At 44.8% G+C, this 27000-nt stretch overlaps 1 protein-coding gene across 2 annotated transcripts in view; it reads right to left on the reverse strand.

Moving 5' to 3' along the window:
- knl1 (kinetochore scaffold 1) overlaps positions 1-27000 on the reverse strand; it is a 169122-nt gene that overhangs the window by 20107 nt on the left and 122015 nt on the right. For both annotated transcript variants that reach the window (XM_038783552.1, XM_038783561.1), the window contains 6 exons: positions 24704-24743; positions 13558-13638; positions 9725-9825; positions 6451-6525; positions 3495-3604; positions 1672-1790 (listed from right to left, as the gene is read on the reverse strand). In XM_038783552.1, the coding sequence (XP_038639480.1) occupies positions 1672-1790; positions 3495-3604; positions 6451-6525; positions 9725-9825; positions 13558-13638; positions 24704-24743 (526 nt within the window). The remainder of the gene's footprint in view (positions 1-1671; positions 1791-3494; positions 3605-6450; positions 6526-9724; positions 9826-13557; positions 13639-24703; positions 24744-27000) is intronic.

Genomic DNA, 27000 nt, shown 5'->3' on the forward strand with positions numbered 1-27000 from the left:
AAAGTATGTATTTAGTTGCTCAGCCATTTCGGTGTCCCCATAATACATTCCCTGGTTTCTTACTGTAAGGGACCTACATTTGTCTTCACCAATCGTTTTTCTCTTCATGTACCTATAGAAACTTTTACAGTCAGTTTTTATGTTCCTTACAAGCTCCCAATCCTCAGACCTGTTGTTTCTCTTGGCCAATTTATATGCTACTTCCTTGGATTGAATACTATCTCTAATTTCCCTTGTAAGCCATGGATTGACCACCTTTCCCACTTTACTTTTGTGCCTGACAGGAAAAACAATTGTTGCAGTTCCTCCCTGCGCTCTTTGAATGTTTGCCATTGCCGATCCACTGTGATCCCTATAAGTAACATTCCCCAATCGATCATAGCTAACTCACACCTCATTTTATCATAGTTTCCCTTGTAAATATTCAGGACCCTAGTCTCAGAATCAATTACTTAACTCTCAATTTTAATGAAAAATTCTTTCATATTATGGTAGCTCATTCCCAAGGGGTCGCGCACGAGATTGCCAATGATTCCGTTCTCATTACACAGTACCCAATCTAGGATGGCCTGTTCTCTAGTTAGCTCTGATCTTGGATAGCTAGGGAAACGAGTTTGGCACATGGACCAAAATAATGGCTTTAATATTCCAAATATTTAAATGTAGGAAATTCCTGCTCATACAGTATAAGATTTTGGATAAATAACAATAATAATAATAGAACAACAGTGGAGGTGCTGATAGAGCTAGGTGCCATGAATGTGGATGTAAAAATTAACATCATGTCTTTGCATATATCATCAAGGGCAGCATATAATGAGAAATTGGAGGGAGCCAAGTATAGATCCTTTGGGAACAAAAGTGGTAATGGTGCGCGATCAGGAAGAGAAACCAATGCGAGTGATTCTCTGGTTACAATTAGATAGGTAAGAATGGAATCACAAATGGATACGCAAAGCTTTTTTGTTGCTGAATGCCTGTCAAGTTCTCAAATGCTTCTCCTCGGTCCAATTTATCTTGGATTTTGTTTTTGCTCTATGTGGTAAGTCAAGGAGAGAGCCAAGTGTTAGAAAAAAGAACAACCTGAGAATATTGATCCTAACCACGTAAATTGTCAAAGGTAGGCCGAGACTGCACATGGACACAAATTAATTGTACTAAATGATCACAGAATCCCTACAGTGCAGGAGGCCATTCGGCCTATCTGCACCGATCCTCTGAAAGAGCACCCTACCTAAGCTCACTCCCCCATCCCATCGCCATAACCCCAACTAACCTGCACATCCCTGGACTGTGGGAGGAAACCAGAGCACCCGGAGGAAAGCCATACAGACATGCGGAGAACATGCAAACTCCACAGTCACTCAAGGCTGGAATTGAACCTGGGTCCCTGGTGCTATAAGGCAGCAAAACTACCCACATGCCACCACGATGCACAAATATGCCACTTACAACAATTTTTCCTTATCCTGTGGAAAATTGCAAGCCAACAACTATCAACAATTCTATAGTGGCAGATATATATACAATGTTTGATCACTTTGGAACGGGCGGGTTGAGGATAGGTAAAATAAAGTTTACACAGGCTTCAAAATCTGGAATCTTGCATGCCCATTTCTCCCAGCGATTCCACTACCAAGTAATTGTAAGCAGCATGCTACGAAAACTTACCCCATTGGTTGAATCTCAGTCTTTAGAATGCCAAATTTTGATCCCCAGTTCAGGAAATATTCCAGTTCATCCCCAAGCAACCGATATCGACTCACTACTAGTGACATATCAAGTAAGAGCTAGAATGGCAAAGAGAGATTTGAAATGTTATACAAATCAGAGAGGACAGCTCAAGCCTTTCAATCTCCCAGAGCACATCACCCCTTATATGCCAGAGGTTAGGAGCTATGGGCTGTGAACTGTATTAAAACACACAGGCAACTGAAGACAGATTAGTAATCTATCAATCACACTGCAGATTACAGTTTTCATTCTATAGGAGTTTCCAAACACATAGCTGAAGGAAAAAAAAGTCTGAATAAGGCAATCTGTTCTTGATTAAACAGGATTACAAACCGACTTTACACCTTTATTACAGTTTAAACACAATTTTTGTTTAACTTGAGAAACCAAATTGAAAGTTCTGGGGTTTAAATCAAGCAATTAACAAATTGAGCAAAAATCACATATTTAGCATTGGGAAATTTCAGAATCTCCAAATGTTATAGCATTGTTCCATCATGTCTGAGTCAACATGAGATAGCGCAAATAAAAACAGGTAATGCTTGGTAGCATGGTGGTTAGCATCAATGCTTCACAGCTCCAGTGTCCCAGGTTCGATTCCCGGCTGGGTCACTGTCTGTGTGGAGTCTGCACGTCCTCCCAGTGTGTGCGTGGGTTTCCTCCGGTTTCCTCCCACAGTCCAAAGATGTGCGGGTTAGGTGGATTGGCCATGCTAAATTGCCCGTAGTGTCCTAGGCACAACATCGAGGGCCGAAGGGCCTGTTCTGTGCTGTACTGTTCTATGAATTCTATTCTATGAATTGTTCTATGCTAGAAAAACTGGCAGCAACTATAGAGAGAAACAGAGTTCATGTTTTGAGTTTTTATGATTCTTCTTCAGAGCTCTGAAAAAGCTATCCTTTTAATCCTATTGTGTACTTGCCCCACATCGTTAAATAAACATTTATAGGTAATCTAACATACTGCCACTGCTTTGAATGGCCAGACCAGGTTCTAAAAACCTTGTGCATAAAAAAGTCTCAACATTTGTAAACACATTATAATACTTATGAACTCCAATAGCTTCTCTGAAGCCTCTCATGATATTAACCCCCACCAGAAGATGTGGAACAGTTCAGTGACAGGCATTGCTAGGCCTGCCATCATGTTGCTCTGGCCAGCTGACACCAGGTATGCTTCCACAGCAACATGCCAATTGCAACAGATTTTACTGTTACAGACTTTACTCCTGAGGCAAATTGCAAGCCAACAACTCTGGTCAATAAGCCAGCCCAAGAACTGTGAAAGCTCACCCAAAAAAAGTAGGTTAAAGATGAAAATCAGACCAGACTGTAATTTCAATGACCCTTTACAATTAACATTTGTTCCACTTTATGATTGGTCACAGAATTCAAACCTCTTGCTTCCTCCCCATCAAAAAAGGAAGCGGTATTAGTACCAAAAGGATGATGCTTAAGCAAAACACTACAGATGCTGGAAATCTGAAATAAAAACAGAAAATGCTGGCAGAATCTATGGAGAAAGAAAAAGAGTTAACATTTCAGATCACAACGTTTTGATAGAACTGAAAGTTAGGATTTAACAGTTTATTAGTCACTTGGTAGTTAATACTTTGTTCGTAAATACAAAACCAAGGAAATAAAGTTGCTGTGGAAGAGGAAAGAACAAGGAGGACGATCTGTGATGGAGGTGGACAGGGGTGATTGACATAACAAAAGGAATGATGGTGCAATAAACTTCAGTCATATCTTTTTCCATACCATGGGGAGCTGCGATTCATTTGTGTATACGTTATGCCAACTGCCTTGACTCTTCCAGTATGTCATAATCAGATCATGAACAAATTTAGAGTGCAAAGGAGCCTCATCCTCTGAAAAATAAAATGAAAACACGTCTGTATATGCAGATTTGACTGGAAATACAACCAAGATTAAGAATCATAAAGAGGAGTTGGAAAGGCTAACTGAATGGGCAGATGGAATATAATATGAATAAGTGTGAAGTTATTCACTTTGAAAGAAAAAACACAAAGCCAGAATATTTCTTAAATGGTGAGAGTTTGGGAAGTGCAGGTGTATAAAAGGGACCTGGGTGTCCTTGTTCATGAGTCACTAAAAGTTAGCACGCAGATACAGCAAGCAATTAGGAAGGCAAACAGCATGCTGGCCTTCATCGCAAGGGGATTTGAGTACCAGAGTAAAGGTGTATTGTTGCAGTTATAAAGAGCCTTGGTGAGACCTCACCTGGAGCACTGTGCACAGTTTTGGTAACTTTATCCAAGGAAAGATATACATACATGCCATATACATTGGACTGCAAATGATTCACCAGACTAATCCCTGGGATTGCAGGATTGTCTTTTGAGGAGAGATTGAGAAGACATAGGATGGGATTCTCCGTTCGTCGACGCCAAAATACGGAAATGCGATTGGGTGGTGAATAGCTTCCGACGCCAAAATCGCGGGAGGTGCCGATATGATGCCAAAGCAGGATTCTCCATCACCTCGAAAAAGTCATCAATGCGTTTTACTCCGCACATACAGTCGGCACCGTTTGCATAATCATTAGCGGGCCCGACCCAGTACTCTCCAGGGCCTCTGCAATTCTCGTCTCCGATGGGCCGAGTTCCCGATGGCGTGGTTCACTTGTGCTTTTAAAAATCGTGAAACTGTTGAACCGTTTTCGCCACCACAACCCAAAGATGTGCAAGGTAGGTGGATTGGCCACGCTAAATTGCCCCTCAAGTCCCTTAATTGGAAAATATGAATTGGGAGGGAGGGAGAGAAAGAGGGTACAGAAGGTGCCCAACATCGCCATAGTTTGCTGACAGTTGTGCCGCTGGCCCGGGGGGGGGGGGGGGGGGGGGGGGAAGAGAGAGAATGAGTAGTGGGCCAGGAGGTGGATTGTGGGAACGGGATGGACGGGCACGGAGCACATTACTGCAGCCGGCAAGGCAACCATGCAGCTGCGCACACTGCTAATAGCCCACTTTGAACCTGGTACCACAGGTCGTATAGGTGTCTCCCCCTCCAGAGGTGCCCTCTGGCCCCAGCTGACCCATCAGCTGTATGGATGCGCTCCAGCACAACCAGTGCCATATTTCTGGCTGGGATAAGTGCACGTGGGGAGTGTAATGTGTATGGGCAGCTGCAGTTTGTCAGCCTCCCGAGTGTCGATCACGGAGCCAGCGAACCCCGCACTGTTTTTCATTGGAATCGATTGTTTTCCATGCGGCACCAGTGCTAGCCCCTCACACAGAATTGGTCCAGGTGCAGCGCAGGTTTTTTCTGTCGTAAAAGTCCAAGGATTCTCCGTTGGTGTGACCACTTAAGTCTCAGAAACGGAGAATCTTGCCCACGGTCTCCATTCTCTAGAGCTTTGAAGGGCACATGGAAACTTACAAAATTCTTACAGTACAAGACAGATTGGATGTAGGTAAGATGTTTGCTCTGGCTGGTGAGTTTAAAATAAGGGGACACAATCTCAGATAAGGGGTAGGCCATTTAAGACTTGGAAGAGGAGTAATTTCTTCACTCAGGGTGGTGAATCTTTGGAATTTTCTACCTCAAGAGGGCTGTGGAAGCTCAGTCATTGAATGTGCTCAAGACAGAAATTGATAAATTGCATCAAGAAATATAGAGACAGTGCGCGAAAGTGGCATCAAGGTGGATGATTCGGCATGATCTAATTGAATGGCAGAACAGCCTCGGCAGGCCAAATGGCCTACTCCTGTTCCTATGTTCCACACAAGTGCCTTTGTTGAACCTCATTGGCATAAGCTTGCATCCCGTTTAGCCTCATGTGCTTTTATTTGGCTTCTCCTTACCTTCATCTGTGCTTTCATCTCAACCACATTTTGTGGTAACAAGTTTCACTGTCGCCAATCTTTGGCTAAGAAGTTTCTTCTGAATTCCCTATTTATTAGTGACTATTAATGGCCCAAAAGTTTTGGTTTTTCTCTGCAGTTGGAAACATTTTGTCTTCATCTACCCCATCAACCTACATCTTTTAAAATCTTTTAAGATCACTATCCTGCTCTTTCCTAAACTCAAAGCATCATTAGGATCAAAAGGTGCATTTAATAGTTCCAAATTATTTCAGTAATGGCTTTCAAACCAGCTGTATTGAATTCCTAAAGTAAATTCTGCAGCCATATCCAATTTATTTTTAAAATAAATTTGAAGTAAAATTTTTTATAAATATGTTTCTTTTTCCAATTAATGGGCAATTTAGCATGGCCAATCCACCTCCCCTGCACATCTTTGGGTTGTGGGGGTGAGACACACACAGACACTGGGAGAATGTGCAAACTCCACACGGAGAGACAGGGCCGGGATCGAGCCCAGGTTCTCTGCGCCGTGAGACAGCAGTGCTAACCACTGCTGTCCCAGCCATATCCAATTTAAGTAGACCTTTCAACTGATGATGGGATTCCAATGCATCAGATCTCTTTCCATTGTAACCACTAATTTTCTGGTGCTTTTAATAACCATCAGCGCCTTTGTCTCAAATCAGCCTAGGCTGCCATTGAAAACTGGTCATTTATGGCAAACCCATTTATTTTTATATGATAATTAAACATGGTATTCCTTTAACTGGGCGCCTAGGTGCACATTTACATTTAATTTCAAACTAGCCAATTTATACAAAAGTATTTAAAGTTAAAAAAAATTTGAATTGCTCATTCAAAGTTCAAATATAGGACCGTTAACTCACCATCCAAGACGGACTCGAGATTAAAGTCAAGGATTTTCCTGCACTTCTGACCAAGAGAGACAACACCACCTGCATCTAAAACAAAATTAGGTTCAAGCCAATGAGTCTAAAAGTTTTTTAAAAACTCAGCAACATCAGTTACTTTTATTAAATAACCCACTAAAAACTATAAGAAATAAGAGCAGGACCAGGCCATTAGGCCCATCAAGCCTGCTCCACCATTCAATATGATGCATGATCCAATTGCAGCCTTAACTCAATTTTCCTACCTGCTTCCCATAATCCTGGACTCTCTTGCAGATCAAAATATGCTTAGCTCAGTCCTGAATATATTCTCTGACTCATCCTTCACTGTTCTCTGTGGAAGAGAATTCCAAAGACTGACGACCCTCAGAAGAAATTACTCTTCACCTATGACTTAAATGGGAAACCCCTTTGTTTTAAAATGTGTTCCTTGGTTCTAGAATGCCCCAGAAGAGATATCCTCTCGTGTCTACCCTGTCAAGCCCCACTGAATCTAAAGTCACCCTTATTCTTCTATTCCAGTGAATCAACCTGGTCAACTTTTCCTCATAAGACAAAGTCCTTCATCCCAAATATCATCCGAGTGAACCTTTTCTGAAACACCTCTATTGCAAGTATATCCCTCCGGAAGAAAGACCAGAAGTGTGCATGGTACTCAAGGTGGGATTTCCGTTATGACACCCTGGACAGGGGAGCAGTCAATTCCAGCCACATAGACCCAGGTGTCCCAACATAAGTAAATTAAATACGGTGTTGTAAGAACAGCACAGCTCTGATGGTGGAATTTAGCAGTTTTTACTGGCCTGATTCCTGTACAAGACTTTGGCGGTTTATCACCAATGTTCCCACTTTAAGCTTCAATTCGCCCCCTCGCCCTCGGACTGGCCGCCGCCCCCCTTGGCCCTGCCGCCACCGCTCTCTCCCTCGGCGCTGCCGCCCCCCCCCCCCCCCCCCCCCCCGGCACGGCCGCCGTCGACCCCCCCCCCCCCCCCCCCAGCCCAGCCACCGCCGCGGCCCTTCAGCCCCGCGCTGCAGCCGCCCGCTGCCCCGCCCCCCTGGGCCCCACCCATCCTCGGCGCCGCCATCCCACCCCCCTTCGGCGCCGGCGGCGCCCCCTCAGCACTCGCCCGCAATGCTCGCTCGCTTGGCCCAGCTGCCCTCACACGCGCTCACTCCAGTCTCTCACCTGCAGTTGTGGCCATATCTTTTCCATGGCTGGTAGAGTTAAATATCTATTAAGGTATCGATGGTGGGCATTTGACTAATGGCAATGCCGTTGAACATGAATGGGCGAGGGGGGGTTGGTTAAACTGGTTTCTTGTTGGATAAGATCAATGCCTGGTGCAAAAGTTTTGTCCACTTTTCAGCCTAAATCTTAACCTTGTCCAGGGCTTGCTGTATTTGGCATGGCCTGCTTCATTATTTGAGGAAAAGCAACTGGAACAGAAAACCATGCAGTGAACAATCCCACTTCTGGATCTATTCAGTGTTTTGCCATAGAATCCCTACAGTGCAGACGGCCATTCAGCCCATTGAGTCTGCACCAACCCTCCGAAGGAGCACTCTATCTAGGCCCACAAACTCACCCCATCACCATAACCCCAACTAATCTTTTTAGACACCAAGGGACAATTTAGCATGGCATATCAACCTAATCTACACTGTGAAAGGAAACCCACGCAGACACGGAGAGAACTTATAAACTCCACACCGTCACCCAAGGTCAGCATTGGAGCGGTGAGTCAGCAGTGCTAACCACTGTGCCAGTCTTGTGGATAAATATTCCGTAGCAATTTTCCACCTGGTCAGGTATATGCCAGTGTTGCCGAAAAAATTAGACAGACAGATGAATAAGGTTCTTTAGCCCTTTTGGTGTCATCAACACCAAACCTACCATTTCCCATGACAGAGATTTATCAATGGGCAGACGGAGTCCCATTTCGGAACTGAGCAGAAAAAGCAAAATTGACACTTCAATGCAGCAGAGAGAGTGCAATAGTTTCAGGGGTGTCATCACACTCTAACATATATCCAGCTGAAAGATAGATGGAGCATAAAAGATTCCACAGCAATATTTCAAACGAACCCAGGGGTTATCACTGGCATCCTGGCCAATATTATCCTTCAGGAAACATCACTGAGAAAACAGATTAGACTCCGACTGAAGATTATACCATTATTAACACATTCCAGTTTGTGGGAATTTGCTGTGTGCAGATTGCCTGCTGCATTTCCAATATTTCCAAGGTGACTGCATTTCAAAAGTACTTTTTTAGCTGTGAAGTGCTTCGAGAAGTTCTGTGGTCATGAAAGGTGCTGTATTAAATTGAAAGTCGGCCTTTTTTATTGTGCTATAGATCAGACGTGAAGCTCAAACGCACAACCTTCGGATTCATCAAGGGACTTGTTAAAAACACAGCTAAGCTAACAACAGAACAACCTTCAATGCTGCTTATATCCACTATGGACCAAGAGTCAAATGTTGTCACTAAGCACGAGAGATTCCTCACAAATTCACATGAGCATTTCAGGGAAAACTCAAGAAGTGCGGTGGGCTAGCACTGCTGCCTCACAGCGCCAGGGACCTGGGTACAATTCTGGCCTTAGGTGACTCTCTGTGTGGAGTTTGCATGTTCTCTGAATTGGTTTCCTCCCCGTGCTTTGGTTTCCTCCCACAGTCCAAAGATCTGCAGGTGGATTGGCCATACTAAATGCCCCTTGGGGTCCAGGGATGTGCAGGTTAGGTTACAGGGTTATGGGGATATGGTGGAGTTGACGGGTAGAGGACATCAGTCGTGTGCTCTTTTGGAGAGTCGCTGCAGACCGAATGGGCTGAATAACCTACTGCACTGTCGGGATCTATGATACAGAAGGAAGAATTGAAGTGATTTGCAGGATTAAATGAAGAGAGGTGGCTGGAGGCACATCTACAGCAATGCCAGCAAAAGCCAGTTTGGATGAATAGCCAGCTTTTCTCTGTGCAGTAAACTATTTAATTTAAAAGCACACCTGCTGTACGATTATAGAAATTAACTTCCAAATTTGGATTGTGCTCATAAAACAGAAATGTGAGAGACTGCTGTTCCATGCCTCCAACTGATAGTGATAAACCGAGATGATAAACTCATTCACATAGCAGCAAACCATAGTGGCTTCTCGTAAAATTATACCATAGTAATTACTATTGCACTGGAAAATGACTAATGAGTTTATATTTTTAAACCTCAAAGCAATTAAATAAATCTCTCACTTTCAGGTTCTCCAAACTTCAAAGTGAGCTCCAGGGACTCGTACAGAAATTGGTAAACAGCCTGCTCATCCTGGTAGAGAAATAATGTCCATTCTAACAGCCTAAAAAGAGAAAATAAAATAAGACAATGGGAATAAATATAAACAATCCAAGTAATATAAGCAGCATTTTGAGTAGCATTGGAGGAATAAGATAACAGGCATTGTTGTGCAAGACTGTGCAGGGTTTAAGATAAATTTGAAGTAAAATCTTCTGCTGTCTCTTCAGGGGTACAATATGGTATTTTTCCGTTACCGGTTGAAAAACCCAAAACAATAGAAAATATGATGACATATTTACCTGGAAAGTTGAATTATTGCAAATATACATAGTTTATCTTTCAATGTTTACTGTAATATATGTATTTATGCCACTGCCCACCCCCCAATCTAATTTAACCTATAGCTATACAAATGCTGGTCTGTTGCATAATATTTTTTTCTGCTCGTAACCACCATAAATATTAGGTCCCTGTGCCTCAGATCATCAAGTTGCTTTTCCGAATTTCACTTCCACCATTGTGGACCTGGTTTTTCCCCACACAGAATAGTTCCATGCGTGCCATTTGGCCTTCCAATGCTCTATTAATTATCTACATCCAATGCGAGGCAATGTGTCAATAGGTGCTTTGATGGAGTGTGACACCAGAGGAACGCAGCCTGATCCTGCCCAAAACGCATACAAACATATTTTTCATCAAGAGTCACTGGCCAGTGGGTCAGGTATATAGTTCTTGGCTGATTCTCCCCTCCTGATCCAAAGCACCAATAAAATTGTTGTGCCTCACTTGTGTTCTGATTGAAGTCAACAAACTGAGTACAGATTAAAGAACTAAACCTGGGATCTTCCAAACCTGGATGCAACTCTTCTTTATGCGGTTTTGTGTCCTATTTATTGCATTGCATGGACAAAATGGAGCTCTCCAGATGACCCGCCTTTCTTCTGAGAGATTCTGAATGGTTCCGCAACAACAGGAGAAAGTACAGAATTTCATATTCATGGATTGGCTGCTTGCCAAGTCTATCAAACTGATATCATAGAACATAGAACAGTACAGCACAGAACAGGCCCTTCGGCCCTCAATGTTGTGCCGAGCCATGATCACCCTACTCAAATCCACGTATCCACACTATACCCGTAACCCAACAACCCCCCCCTTAACCTTACTTGTTTTATTAGGACACTACGGGCAATTTAGCATGGCCAATCCACCTAACCCGCACATCTTTGGACTGTGGGAGGAAACCGGAGCACCCGGAGGAAACCCACGCACACAGGGGGAGGACGTGCAGACTCCACACAGACAGTGACCCAGCCGGGAATCGAACCTGGGACCCTGGAGCTGTGAAGCATTTATGCTAACCACCATGCTACCCTGCTGCCCACATCATGGGTTGTGCCAGAGAGTCTAAATGGGAAGTCCTGGGCAAGTCCAGAAGACCAGGGGTGTTTTATTTTGCAGCTGCTGCAAAAAGATTGTAGATTAAAGGCAGCCAGGACAGGAATTAAAAAGGAAACACAGAGCAGACAAAGGTTTTACAACAGTATCCTATATTCTCAAATGCTCCCATTCCTCGGATTTATGACTATTTCTCGAAACCTTATAAGCCATTTAAATCCTAACGTCCTTTGTTAACCACAGTTGACTGACATTTCTTTTTGGGTTTTGTGTCTTGAAGGAATGTACAATTGATGTAAACTATGTAATAATTCTTTAAAGATTATCCATTGCCTTAGTACCGTCATGTACTTTCCCAATATACCTCAACCAATTTGCCCCTCATACCTTCATACTTTCCTTTATTCAAATTTAACATCCTGGCTTCAGGTTGAACCACCTCATTTTCAAATAGAATTCAATTTCTACCATATTATACTCATCCCCAAAGGTTGTTTTACAGCAAGGTTTTTAATTAGTCCTTTCTTGAAACAGAATACTGAATCGAAAAAAGTCTTTTGCCTAGTCGATTCAACGTACTACTCTAGACCATCCCTAACATACTCCAGAAACTTATCTGCCTCAGCATTAGTACACATTTGCTTTGCAAAGATTGAAGTCACCCATGATTCCTGTATTACTCGTACTACATTCTTCTCTTAATCATCCGATTAATACCATGCCCCCACATTACCGCTACTGTTTTAATGGGTACATACATCCCTCAGACAATTTGGTTGCTTTAATGCAAGTGATTTAGATTGTTTTCTTTTAATATAAGTATGCTCTGTAGCCTTGCTTATAAAACTTAAATGCATATCCCAGGATTAGAGTGATTGGAAACTCCAGTCAACTGAACAGGAAATAGGCTAAAATCATAGCCATTCATTTTAGTGCAAGGTTCATGTTCCATGCTTGTAGAAAAGTACTGTATAAAACCATTAGAGAGCACCTTTTGACACAAAATAGAAGAGATATTAATATTGATAGACAGGAGAGATGCTGCACACAGGATTAAGGGAAGTCTGCTTTGTTTAAACTCTGCACAACATTTCTGAATTTGGGAGATAATAACATTTTATTAATGTTGCAAAATGACAGAGAAAGGTGTATAATTCACATGTCCTGAATTGGTGAGATGAGGATTATTTAATTACCTGGGTTATGAAAGTAATTATGATAAGAAAATGTGTCACGTTTGCAAGAGGATCAAACTGTAACAGACGGCAGCTTTGCTTCACGTGGTCTTTACCACATCTATTAGTTTGTTCTTACTTCAAAATTGGCATTTTCATATATTTTTTTTTTTTTAAATCGGATTATATCAAGATACATCACAAAGACAAAGGCTTTTCACTAACAACTGACCTGTTCCCGGTGAAAAGGTGGAACCCGGGGTGACACAGATGGCTTTTGCAGGGAGAAAGCAGTGGGTGAGAAAAAATATAAACTTTTCCAGGTGTTTATACTATATCAGGGAATCTCCAATGGACAATACAAAGAAGGCTGGAACAGAAATTGGAAAGCCACTTGCAGAAAAATAAAAGAGCAGTGGCCTTGTCAGTGTCAATGACTGGCCGTGTAATACCAACAGGAACATCAACTCGGCAAAACAATCAGAGTGCAACGCCTCAAAGTATGCCAAACTAGTGGAAAGAACAGGAGATGGATGCAGATTTAAAGTCAGAGAAATCTTAACGAGGTTAAAATTAGTGAGCAAATTGTAACTGGTAATTCTGAAAATGATGTTTTTCTTACAATTTAAAGTACCCAATTATTTTTTTCCAATATGGGGCAATTTACTGTGGCCAATCCATCTAGTCTGCACATCTTTGGGTTGTGGGGGTGAAACCCACACAGACATGGGGAGAACGTGCAAACTCCACTCGGACAGTGACCCAGGGGCGGGATTGAACCCGGCCCTCAGCGGAGTAGGCAGCAGTGCTAACACCACTGCGCCCTCCTGAAATTGATGTTTAACGGCAAGTGGATAATGGCTATCTGGGCAACATATTTCCGAAGCTGGGAACTACACAAAATAACAGTGCTTATCCAGAGCTGTACATTCCCTTTAAGCTTTGAATTACAGACTTGAGCCTTGATTCAGAGACCCCAATTTCATTTGAAACTTTCTGCCAGCTATAAAACAGCAAGGATAGCTACACCAGTTTTCTGCTCCACAGCCAGAGGGAAGTGCCCCTTACAGATTTTTTGAAAAGAGCAGATACTGCCACTCTGTTGAGCTACCAGAGGGAGCTGCAGGCCTTTGCACCTCTCTAGTGAGAACCCCATACTGTTGTGTGCACTTCATGAAAATCAGCTTCTGAAATGTTTGAGTTGTGTACTCAGTACTCACTCCTGGAATTCTTCCTTCAAATTGCACAAGTTGGCAGCTTTTTCCTTTAGCTCTTTTTCAGCAAGAACTTTGGCGAGTTGACTGAGAAAAAAAATTTTGTGGTGTTAATAAAAGCTCTAGAAATGAAAAGTACATTTTTAGAATGAAAAGTAGCTGAGTACTAGATAAACGGAGGATTGCTGATTTGCTTGGGTATGAGACTCAGGGTATGGTGCAAGGTATACGGTAAGTAATGCTCGTCAGCAACACAGATTGTTTCAACTCTAGGTTAATATGAAGTCAGAAAAGTAGCTAACGTGCAAAAGGGAACCGCATATTTTTATATTAACAACACTCTCCCTCTATTTAGAATACGAATGGCTGAGAAATAGCATTTATTTCATCAGAGCTCACACTGGGTAGAGACTGTTCACCTGCTCTCAGTTTGGGAAGGGATTCAGTGATTCGTCCAACCTGCGGAAACATCAGCACGGTCACACTGGGGAGAGGTCACCTTTCTTTTCGCAGTGTGGGAAGTGATTCAGTGATTCATCTACCCTGCAGAAACATCAGCGAGTTCACACTGGGCAGAGGCCATTCACCTGCTCTCCGTGCAGGAAAGGATTTACTCAATTATCCAGCCTGCGGAGACACCAGCGAGTTCACAATTGATTACAGGGGTTAGAATCTGCTTTTACTGTTCCTGTTCTACATTCATCCGCCAGTGGTTTGGTGATCTTTGAGTCTTGTTGTGAATACCTGGCTCCAAATTTCATGAGGACCATAAAGTGAAAGAGTGTTTGGAAGTTAAATGATTTTTGGTTTCCGTTTATGTTTTGAACACCACAAACCATGCCATACAGTGAGCAGCACGGTAGCACAATGGGTGGCACTGTTGCTTCACAGCTCCGGGGTCCTCGGTTTGATTCCTGGCTTAGGTCACTGTCTGTACGGAGTCTGCACGTTCTCCCAATGTCTGCATGGGTTTTCTCCGGGCACTGCGAGTTCCTCTCATAAGTCTCGAAAGACGTGCTGTTAGGTAATTTTTGATTTTCTGAATTCTCCCTCGGTGTACCCGAACAGGCGCTGGAATGTGGCGACTAGGGGGTTTTTCCACAGTAACTTCATTGTGGTGTCAATTTAAGCCTACTTGTGACAATAAAGATTACAAAAAAAAAGATTTCCACTGGTTTTATATGCTGCTCCACCTTTGGCTTGGGTCTCATGTGGGAGGCTGAAGCTCCTGCCTGAATCAAGGACACCTTCACTTGCCGAAAATAGGGCAGAGAAGAATGTTGTTCCATTTTCTGTCCAATAAGCAGGCACTAAAAGGCCCATAGGTTTTAACGGGCCTTTTAAAATATTTCAGATAGGACACGGGTTCAATCCTGGCCCCGTGTTGTTATGGGCCAGAGTTTAGAGAACACCAAAGTAGATCATGGAGTTCACCTGACCCACAACTTTTAATAGATTTTGGTTATGGGGAGCACAAGGGCCCACTCTACAGGTGTGATGCAACAGAGATCTAAAATATTTTAAAAACAAAACATTGTTTATTCTATGAATCCAGTTAACATTTTATAAACCCACAGTAAACATCTTACCAACTACCACACTGATAACCACCCGAAAAGATACAGTACTCTGTAGGTAACCCTTAGTAACTTTCCGAACAACATCCATAAACCAAAACACTTTTTAACAAAGACAGTGGGCGGAATTCTCCACTCCCGTGGACAATCGAGAAGGCTGTTGTGAACTCGGCCGAGTTTCATGACGGTCTTGGAGGCCGCTCCTCTCACCTTATTCACCCCCCCCCCCCCCCCCCCGGGGGACTGGAGCGGCACTCCGTTATTCTCGGCCGCCGGGCCTTGTCGCTGGCGTCAAGGCCCGGCGCGCTGAGAATGACACGGCTGGCGCGCCTAATGACGTCAGCCGCGCATGCGCAGGTTGGCCGGCGCCAATATGCGCATGCGCGGTTGCCATCTTCCCCACCGCCGCCCCACAAGACGTGGCGGCTTGATCTTGCGGGGCGGCAGAGGGGAACGAGTGCATCCCTTTGAGACGCCGGCCCGACGATCTGTGGGCACCGACCGCGGGCCAGTCCCCTCCCGAGCACGGCCGTGGTGCTCACTCCCCTCTCCGCCCCCCACAAGCGTCAAACCAGCGTTTGGCGCCATGTTCACGACGGCAGCGACCAGGTGTGGTTGCCTCCGTCATGAACCAGTCGCGAACGGCAGGCCGCTCGGCCCATCCGGGTCGGAGAATCGCCGGTCGCCGTGAAAAACGGCAAGCGCCGATTCTTCTGAGCGGGGGGGGTGGGAGAATCGCGCGGGCCGCCGGGGGGACGTGTCGTGAGTCGCTCGGCCCTCCCGCGATTCTCCCACCCGTCGTGGGGAGCGGAGAATCACGCCCAGTAGATTTGAATTCTCTACAGAGAACAGTTATCACTTTTAAATTATGAATTGATCTAAACACCTTGTTTAACATACAGAGAGACCAGAATACATCTGCTTGGTTTGAATGCAGCTCTCCAACTGAAAGTGAAACTAAAACACAGAGCCAAAAAGAGCTTTCAGCTCAAAACAAAAGTAAAAAGCAGAATCACATTCCAGCTCCACCCACACAATTACATCACTGCAGCCATTTGATAAAAAAAACACACTTTTCTTAAAGGGACTCTCACATGAGTGTGAAGTTTGCACATTCTCCCCATGTCTGTGTGGGTCTCACCTCCACAAACCAAAGATGTGCAGGGTAGGTGGATTGGCCACGCTAAATTGCCCCATAATTGGAAAAAATGAATTGGGCACTTTAAATAATCTAAAAATTAAAATATTTTTTAGATTACTGTTAATGGTCTTCCTTATTGGTTCTTTCCAAATGGTACATTGATTTTCATGAATCTTTGCCAGGTTTTTCTTTTTGCCTTTGAGCTTCTTTTACTGAGATCAGATGGTTTTCCATCAGGAATCTTCTGATTGTGCATGTCAGCAGAAGGTTGCGGCATTGCAGAGGGATATGAGTTCAAACTGCCCAAAAAGGTTCTCTGTGCTTTAATGTTGGCACCTGCAAGCCATCTGCAGAGACAGGTAGCATACCTTACTTTGGCAGACATTTGTGTTGGTGGAGGCTTTCCTCCCATAGGAGACTTTGCCAACAAACCTCCAGTGGCATCCCAATGGGATGCGAATATTGGAATAGCCCTTATTCTGGATGGTCTTTGGAGGCACCCTAAACGTTACATTTCATTCTGTGTGAAAGAAGGCAAGATGATCAACAGCACCATCCATTTGGTTGCACCAGCTAAGATGCTGCCAGCCATATCTCTGATCTTTGTCAAGCTTACCATGGTAGCCGCAAACAAATACAACTGCAGCTGCAAAATAGCATGATTCTTGTACATGTGCAGGTACATGAGGAGTCAGTTATGGCCAAAACAAACTCTGTTGTGGGCACACTCAGTATGGGCTGTAAAGTATCACAAACAAAAGCCTCCTTGCAAGCATGTCATGCATTATTTCACCCTCAACAACCAGGAGATAGAAAGTGAGGTTCTGGGATATGCTACTATTTGACTGCAGACTTGTGCTCCAGAACTCCAGCCAAGCTGTTCCAAGCTACAACTCTGCCATTTACCTGACAATGTGTACAATTGTCCAGGTACATCCAACCTGGCCAATTACCACCCCTACTCTCAATCGTCAGAGTGATGGAAGGGATCATCAACAGTGTTATCAGGCATCACTTACTCAACAATAACCTGCTCACTAACCCTCAGTAAGGGCTCCACCAGGACCCCTCCAGTGCAGAATTAATTAAAGCCTTGGTCCATACAAAAGAACTGAATTCAAGAGAGGAAGTGACTGCCCTTGACATTTGGGCAGCATTTGACGAAGTATGGCATCAAGCAGTCCCGGTAAAATTGAAACCAATCAGGAGGAAGTCTTGCCATTGGTTGGAATTGTAACTAGGACAAAAAATAGCTGTAGCTGTTGGTGGCCAAATACCTCAATCACAGGACATTGCTGCAGGAGTTCCTCAGGGTAATGTCCGAGGTTCAACCACCTTTAGCTATTCATCGACAACCTTCCCTCCAACATGAAAATAGAGGTAGGGATATTCACTTAAGACTGCAGTGTTTGTTACCATTTGCAGCTCCTCAAACAATGAAGCAGTCCACGCCTACATGCAGCGAGATCTGGACAACATTCTTGGGCTTGGGCTGAAAAGTGGCAAGAAACACTCATGCCACACAAATGCCAGACAATTACCATTGCCAACAAGATAATCACCACCCCATGACATTCAAGGACATTACTATTGCTGAATTCCCCACCATTAACACCCTTTGGGTTATCATTGATCAGAAACCTAGCTGGTCCAGCTATATAAATATAGTGCTACAAGAGCAGTTCAATGGATTAGAATCCTGCTGTAGCAGCTCACCTGATTCCCCAAAGGCTGTCCACCATCGACAAGGCACAAGTCAGGATTGCGATGGAATACTCTAATTGTCTGGAGGGAGAGTTCAAACATCCAGAACAAAGCAGCCACTTGATTGCCAACCCATCCACCACCGTAAACATTAATTCCCTCCATCACCAGCACATGGTGGCAGCAGTGTGTGCCATCTACAAGATGCAGAGCAGCAACTATTCAAGGCACCTTCCTCAGTCACCTCTACCACCAAGAAGAAAAGGGCAGCAGACACGTGGAATCATAACCACAGGCAAGCTCCCCTCCAAGCCACATACCATCCGGACTTGGAAATATAATCGCTGAATCTTCACTGTTGCTGAGTCAAGATCCTGGAACTCCATTTCTAACAGGATTGTCAGTGTACCTACGCCACAGCAATTTAGCAAGATACTTCACCATTACTTTCTCAAGAGCAATTCAGGGTAATAAATGTTGCCCTTTCCAGCTATGCCCACATCCCATGTCCAAACATAAAATAAATGTATCCCTGACTTCCAGTGGTGGCATGTCGGAGGGAGTCACACATTGGGTGGCTCCTGCTCAGGGCTTGATTTTAAGAATTTATTGCCTGGTCCCAGGGGCAATTTTTCGACAAATAAGTGCAGGAAGACACAAGGAAGGAGGGGGTGGGTCTAAAAAACAAAAGAAAGTCGCCATGAAGAAGGGGACGAATGAAGGTTTGCCATCGAGCGAAATGGTCAGCTCGGCAACTGGAAAGATGGTGGAAGCTGGGTCGCTGGTTGGGGCCGCACTTCTCACAGCAGAAAAGATGACCGAGGTGATGGCTTTGGAATTTGAATTCGAGAAACAGTTTGCATAAACAGATGGAGGTGATGAGGAAGGAGGTTATGGCAGCACTGAAGGAGCTGGTGGAGGAGGAGGAGGCGATTGTCCTGGTGAAGGCGGCGGTGTCAAGGACATCGGCTGAGGTACGGGAGCAGGGTGAGAAATTGAAGGGACTGGAAGAGGCCTTGTCACAACATCGGGAACAGCTCACCTCAATGGGTGAGGAGCTGCAGAGGATGGTGGAGGCCAACAACGTCTGCGAGCGAAGTTGGAGGACCTGAAAAACAGGTAGAGGCGACAAAATCTGAGGATTGTGGGCCTGCCTGAAGGGGCGGAGGGCCCGATGCCGACTGGGTATTTTGCCCAAGATGTTGGGGGAGGGGGAAGAACCCTCCCAGTACGAACTAAATGGGGCTCATCGGTCGCTGAGGCCGAAACCAAAGACGAATGAGCCACCAAGAGCGGCGATTATGTTTCCACAGGTACCACACGAAGGAGAAGGTCCCAAGTTGGACAAAGCAGAAGTGGTAGGTACAGTGGGCTGGAGCTGGTAAGAAAGTGGCCAGCCGTCGGCCGAGTGAAGACGGAACTCTACAATAGTGGTGTTCGGCATAGTGTACCCAACTAAGTGGAGGGTGACCTCCAACTCCAAAACCTTTCATTATGAGACGGTGGAAGCAGTGGTGGCATTTGAAAAAGGCAGAAGGACTGGGGTAGAAGAGAGAAATGGGACTGAGGACTGGTCTTGGACAGAGGGTAGGGGGATGGAAGATTACATATAGTTATATATTTTATTTCATGTTATTATATGTGGTAAATGGGGTGAAGTTGTCTATTTGGATGAGGTAGGAGTTGGGACTTTTCGTAATCACGATTTACTGGGGTTTGTGTTTGCATTGGGTTTCTTTGAAGGGGATTTCTTTGTTTTCCTGGAACTGGGCAGGGGCCTCCGCTCCGGCAAGCTCAAGTTGGCTTGTGAATGGAGATATGATGGGTGGAGGGGTTGCGGACATTGGAGCCTGGTCGAACAGGTTTCGATGGGCCTAGGTGGTGTGAAATGTGGGAGGAGGGGACTAATACTGGATGGGGTGAGTTGTTTCAGAGAGGAAGAAGTGGATGGCGGAATTCTGCGAGGGGGGGGGGGTTTGATAGCAACAATGGGATGGGATGGGCCAAGCCCAGAGGGCAAGGCCTGGAGTTATGATGATGGTGGATAGGAGGGGCGGGGGAACGACTGGTCCACGGCCAGGACAGTTACGTGGAACGGGAGGGGTTTGGTGGGGCCAGTGAAGAGGTCAAGGGTGTTTACGCACCTAAAAGGCCGATGTGGTTATGATTCAGGAGACTCATCTGAGGGTGAAAGTTCAGGTGAGCCTCAGGAAGGGCTGGGCAAGCCAAATCTGGTAATGGGCCGACATTCGGAGTGGACACGGCTATTATACAAGGAACCACGGGCACGTGTCCGCACAAACAATACACGTTTGGGGTACTTTGCTCTGCACCGGGGGACCAGGCAGGGGTGTCCTATGTTCCCTCTGTTATTTGCATTAGCGATAGAGCCTCTAGCCATCGCTTTAAGAAGCTGGGACTGTGGAAGGGAATAGTACGGGGGTGCGGTGGAACATAGGCGGGCAGCACGGTAGCATGGTGGTTAGCACAATTGCTTCACAGATCCAGGGTCCCAGGTTCGATTCCCAGCTTGGTTCACGGCCTGTACGGAGTCTGCACGTTCTCCCCTTGTGTACATGGGTCTCCTCCGGGTGCTCCGGTTTCCTCCCACTGTCCAAAGATGTGCAGGTTAGGTGGATTGGCCATGATAATTGCCCTCAGTGTCCAAAATTGCCCTTAGTGTTGGGTGGGGTTACTGGGTTATGGGGATAGGGTGGAGATGTGGGCTTGGGTAGGGTGCTCTTTCAAAGAGCCGGTGCAGACTCAATGGGCCGAATGGCCTCCTTCTACACTGTAAATTCGTTGAAAATTCTCTGTTTCTGAGCCCAAGTGTTAACAGCAACAGATAATCCGTGCTTTTGCGACAGAAAAACCGGCGCCGCACCTGGACTGATTCCGCTATCGTTGAGGGGCTAACACCGGTGCCGTATGAAACACACTATCCCACTGCAAAGTGGTGCGGGATATGCCGGGTCCGTGATCAACACTTGGGAGGCTGACAAGCTGCACATACACAATACCATAAGACCACAATACATAGGAGCAGAACTAGGCCACTCGGCCCATCGAGTCTGCTCCGCCATTCAATCATGGCCTATATATTTCTCATCCCCATTCTCCTGCCTTCTCCCCATAACCCCTCATCTCCTTATTAATCAAGAACCTATCTATTTATGTCTTAAGACACTCAGTGATTTGGCCTCCACAGCCTTCTGCGACAAAGCGTTCCACAGATTCACCAACCTCTGGCTGAAGAAATTCCTCCTAATCTGTTTTTTTTTTTTTAAATTTCATTTTTCTAATTAAGGGGCAATTCAGCATGGCCAAACCACCAACACTGCACATCTTTGGGTTGTGGGGCGCAAATACGGGGAGAATGTGCAAAATCCATAAAGACAGTGAGCCAGAGCCGGGATCGAACATGGGACCGCGGCATCATGAGGCTGCAGTGGTAACCACTGCACTACCCTGCTGCCCCTCAGTTCTGTTCTTAAATGATTGTCACTTTAGTTGGAGATTGTGTCTTCTGCATACTTGTGAACTTCCTCTGGACCCTTTCCAAGGCCAGCACATCCTTCCTTAGATACGGGGCCCAAAACTGCTCACAATACCCCAAACGGGGTCTGACCAGAGCTCGTATGGCCTCAGAAGTACATCCCTGGTCTTGTATTCTAGCCCTCTTGACATGAATCCTAACATTGCATTTGCCTACTTAACTGCCGATTGAAGCTCACGTTAACCTTCAGAGATTTCGTCTTTAATAATGGACTCTAAAATCTTACCAATGACTGAAGTCAAGCTAACCAGCTTATAATTTCCCATCTTGTGCCTCACTCCCTTCTTGAACAGTGGTGTTACATTAACCAATTTCCAGCCCTCTGGGACCCTTCCTGCCTTCAGTGATTCCTGAAAGATCACTATCAATGCCTCCACAATCTCCTCAGCTATCTCTTTTAGAACCCTTGGGTGTAGTCCATCCAGTCCAGGTGATTTATCCACCTTCAGACCTTTCAGTTTCCCCAGAACCTTCTCCTTAGTGATGGTCACTGCACACACCTCTGCCCCCGATTCTCCTGGAGCTCTGGCATCTCACTGATGTCTTCAACCATGAAGACTGATGTAAAATAACTATTCAGTTCCTCCACCATTTCTTTGTTTCCTATTATTACTTCTCCAGCAACATTTTCAGTGGTCCAATGTCTATATTTGCCTCACTCTTACCTTTTATACATTGAAAAAAATTCTTCCCATCTTCTTTTATATTACAAGCTAGCTTGTACTTGTATTTCAACTTCTCCCCCCTTATTGCTTTGAAAGTTGTCCTCTGGTTTCCCATTAATCCTCGCCACTTATGCTTTTTCTTTTCTGCTCTCCTCGACTTCCCTCGTCAGCCATGGATGCCTTGTCCTCCACTTAGCAGGTTTCCTCCTCCTCGAGATGAATTTCTGTTGTGCCTCCCTAATAACCCCCCAAAACTCCTGCCATTGCTGTTCCACTGTCTTCCCTGCTAGGCTTCTTTTCCAATCAACTATGGGCAGCTCCTCCCTCATGTCTTTGTAGTTACTCTTATTTAATTGTAATACCGTTACATCCGATTGCAGCTTCTCCCTCTCAAACTGCAGGATAAATTCTATCATATTGTGGTCACTGCTCCCCAAGGGTCCTTCGCCTTAAGTTCCCTATTCAAGTCAGCCTCATTACACATCACCAAATCCAGAATTGCCTGTTCCCTAGCAGGCTCAGTCACAAGCTGCTCCAAAAAACCATCTTGCAGACATTCCACAAATTCCTTTTCTTGGGGTCCACGGTCAACCTGATTTCCCCAATCCACTTCCAAATTACACTTATTCCAGCCAAAAAGATGGAACTGGTTGTGCTGGGGGGTGCCCTGGGGGACACTTGTGTGACCCGTGGCACCTGGTTCAAAGTGGCCTATTAGCAGTGTGCACCGCTGCATGGCTGCCTTGCTAGCAGCTGCAATGGTGCTCCATGTCCGTCTACCCTGACCCTACAGCCCACCCCCCCCCCACCCAACCCTGGCAGAAGACCCCAGCCAGCAGCACAACTGTCAGCACACGATGGGGATGTTGGACACTTGCTGTACCCCTTCTCTCCCCCCTCAGCAGCCGCCATGCCTCATTCACGATTTGGCAACGCTGATTTGGAGGCAGTTGAGGCAGCACTTTAAACTGGGGGGCTGGGTCAAGGAACATGCTGATTAGGGGAAAGCATAGGTTTGAGCCAGTGAGGCTGTACAGGAGGTATCGGAGATGGGGATCAAGATATTAAAAGACCTGTTCCAGGGGGGACGTTTTGTGAGGTTGGAAGAACAAAGAGAACAAAGATAATTACAGCACAGGAACAGGCCCTTCGGCACTCCCAGCCTGCACCGATCCAGATCCTTTATCTAAACCTGTCTCCTATTTTCCAAGGTCTACTTCCCTCTGTTGCCGCCCGTTCATATTCCTGTCTAGATGCCTCTTAAATGATGCTATCGTGCCCGCTTCTACCACCTCCACTCTTGAGAGAGTGGATGGTGAACAATGTGGGAGGAGCCCCACAATCCATGTACATATGTTTGGTACTGTCCGAAGCTGGAGACGTATTGGAGGGAGGTTTTCAGTGTCATCTCAGGCGTAGCGCAAGTGAACTTGGAACTAGTGCCCCAGAAGCCATTTTTGGGGTGTTGGACCAGCCAGGGCTGTAAGCAGGTGCAGGGGCAGATGTTTTAGCCTTCGCCTCGCTGATTGCCTGGAGGCGGGTCCTGTTGGGATGGAGGTCAGCTACTCTGCCCTGTGCTTCAGCTTGGCGGGGGGGGGGGGGGGGGGGGGATCTACTGGAATTTTTGACTCTTGAGACGGTGAAGTTTGAGCTGAGGAGGATGAAGGAAGGGTTCTGCAATTCACGGGGACTGTTAATTATGTACTTTTGAGAATTGGTTGCCATCGGACATGGTGGGGGATTATTATTGTTCTTGATTATACGGTTTACTGATTGATGGTTAAATTTTCTTTTTTACTTGGAATATAGGGGTGATGTTTTGGTTTGTTTTCTTTTGTTGTTTATTTGATGAAAATGTTGAAAATGAGGAGAATAAAAAGATTTATAAAAATAAAGAAATGTATCCCTGCGCCTGGAGGTACCGTTTGCTTCATGCCAATTTGCCATTTCTTAGTTCCCTATTCCTTCAGCATTGGTAAAAGGCTACTGGTGTGTTAAGATTGCTTATAATCCTCACAAATCTTCTGATTTTTTTACTCCTCTTTATTACGTTTCTCTTATACTGCCCCATCCTTTAAGTTAACTTGCATTTCATGTCCTCTCTTTCCAGTTCTATCGCTCCGAGACCTATGTAAATTGGCTCCTAGGTCTGTGAATAATTATGTAATTGAGGTTAAATAGAAAACTTAAGCACTATTAGTGCTTGAGATTCAAGCTCGTTTTATCGAAGGACGAAGCAAACAAATTAAAATGATTTACATCTGAAGGTGAAACATTACCCACTTTATATCTCAGCAAATAAGCAAATATACATATTAAACAGACACCAAAGTGCATACATATTTGTTTGAACAAACATTCAGCGACAGGAACATTGGGAAATACAGGCTCACGCAGATCCAATCTGAGAACTGAACTTTGGAAAAATAGCTGGGCAAACAGAACCTCAACATAGTGCATCAAAAAGGAGGAAAATCTACATTAGCAAGTACAGAAAAGAAAAAAATACCTTTCCATGTCACGATGTTCTTCCTGAAGTTTCTTTAACTCTGTACAGAAAGAGAAAACACTTATGCATACTTGTATACCATATTTACATAGAACGGCTTTATGTACTGTTAATCTTGGGGCTGTCAAGCCAAAATTATCACTAAATCTGAAGAACCAGTTACAACAAAAAGGCACAACTAAATCTAGATAAAATGAACATTAATACTGATCATTTACAAATCCTTACATAAAGATAATGGATGGATTCTCTGGCCGCGCCCGCCTGGCGACCAGAAATTCCCACCTGATACCAATGGACCTTTACATGGTCCGCATCCCATTTGTGCCGATCTTGAGGGGGACGGGGCGGAAGAATCCAGCCCAATATTTCCTAATGGACTTGGTTTGCTTTTCATATGGTTTTGCAGCAGTCCAAGACCAAACAGATCTGCAGTTTATACAGCATTAAAATGCATTCTGAATCTGAAAATCTGAAATCAATTCTGCTCAAGACTAACTCGTGTTTTTCAAAAAATTATGCAAGAATACAACATTCACAGAACGCAATTAAAATTGAAGAAAATATTATATATGTTCATTGTGAAGGAAGCTATTACTTGTGAATAAAGCTTTAGTTGTCTACTGTCAGCATCAACAGACTAGAACCTGATACAAAAGCAGGCAGAGTGTATAACTTCCTCTTATAGTACTTCAACAACAAACCTTTAACGCTAGCCGTAAGTATTCGCTAATCAGTGTAAACTTTTCGCTTCCGACCTTACTTATCTTGCAACATCCGAGTCAAGAGTCCCAAATTAGTGCAGAAAAATTTGCAGTGGAATGCTTTCAACTAGTGAAGAAACTTAAATTCCATCAGTTTCAACTCTTCTCAAATCCAAAATGATATTTGGCCCGATGTATTCAAACCTCTGCCAGAAGCCTTCCCGTGGTGTGGTCATTTTGGTCTTGGCTAGAGGCTGGATGATGCAGCACACCAAAATTATTCACTGAAAACCAATCTCCGCTTTCTGGGCTGTCGCTTGGCCAGACAGCATGCTGCCCATGGACCACAGCAACAAAGTACGGATGGGAGATAGAAGTTACATTTTAGCTTGCTAGTTCTTTTAATCTAAAGAATTTACTGTATCATACACACCCCTGTCTGCATTAATGGTACAGAAGTGGAGATGGTTGACAGCTTCAAATTCCTAGGTGTGCTTCGACCAAGAAAGCCCAGCAGTGCCTGTACTTACTCAGGAAACAAAAAATCAGCATGTCCACATTGACTCTTACCAATTTTTACTGATGAACCATAGAAAGCATCATATCTGGCTGCATCACAGTCTGGTATGGTAACTGCTCGGCCCAAGATCATAAGAGTTGTGAACACAGCCCAGTCCATCACGTGAACTCGCCTCCTCCCACTGCCTTAGGAAAGCAGGCAGCATAATCAACGACCCCTCCCACCCGAGTTATTCGCTCTTCCATCGGGCAGGAGATACAAAAGTCTGAGAACATGTAGTAACAGATTCAAAACAGTTTCTTTCCCGCTGTTATCAAACTCCTGAATGACCCTCTTGTGAACTGAACTGATCTCTCCACACAACTTCTCGACTGAGTAGTACTACACAACGTGTGCTTCACCCGATGTCTGTGTCTCTTATTTACATTGTGTATATATCGCATGTCCTATGCTATTTCATGTATGGAAAGCTCTTCCTGGACTGTATGCAGACCAATACTTTTCATTGTACCTCAGTATACGTGATAACAAACCCAAATCCAAATAATTCTCTGTAGGTGGCCAAGCCCTCTGACTAGCTGGTGACTGCATGTCGATGCGACTTTGTGACCCACAGTTAGATTTGGTGAGTGAAAGGTTGGGGGGGGCCCGGTGTTTCGATAGGAGGTTTCACAGCTTTCCCAGGCACATTTGGAATCAGTGACCCAATACTACTGGCGGTTATTCATGAAGGCCTGCCTTCTCAACCTTGCCCCTTGCCCGAGGTGTAGTGATCCTCAGGTTAAATTACTACCAGTCAGCTCTCCCTCTCAAAAGGGGAAAGTAGCCTATGGCCATTTGGGACTATGTTGGAATCAATGCCAACAATAAATTCAAAGCAGGGTAACAATTTAGAAGTGTCACAAGTGCCTTTCATCATAACTAGTAAATGGTAAAGTTGAGGACTGCCTGTATAGGGTTTGTTTAAACTTGCTGACTGGAGCTGAATGTTTTGAATCCATGCCATGCTTGTTTCTAAGCCAGTTTCCAAGCGTTAAATCAGAATGTCATAATTCTTTTGATAACCTGCTAAC

This window comes from Scyliorhinus canicula, chromosome 2 (genome assembly GCF_902713615.1).
Source record: "Scyliorhinus canicula chromosome 2, sScyCan1.1, whole genome shotgun sequence".
NCBI lineage: Eukaryota > Metazoa > Chordata > Chondrichthyes > Carcharhiniformes > Scyliorhinidae > Scyliorhinus > Scyliorhinus canicula.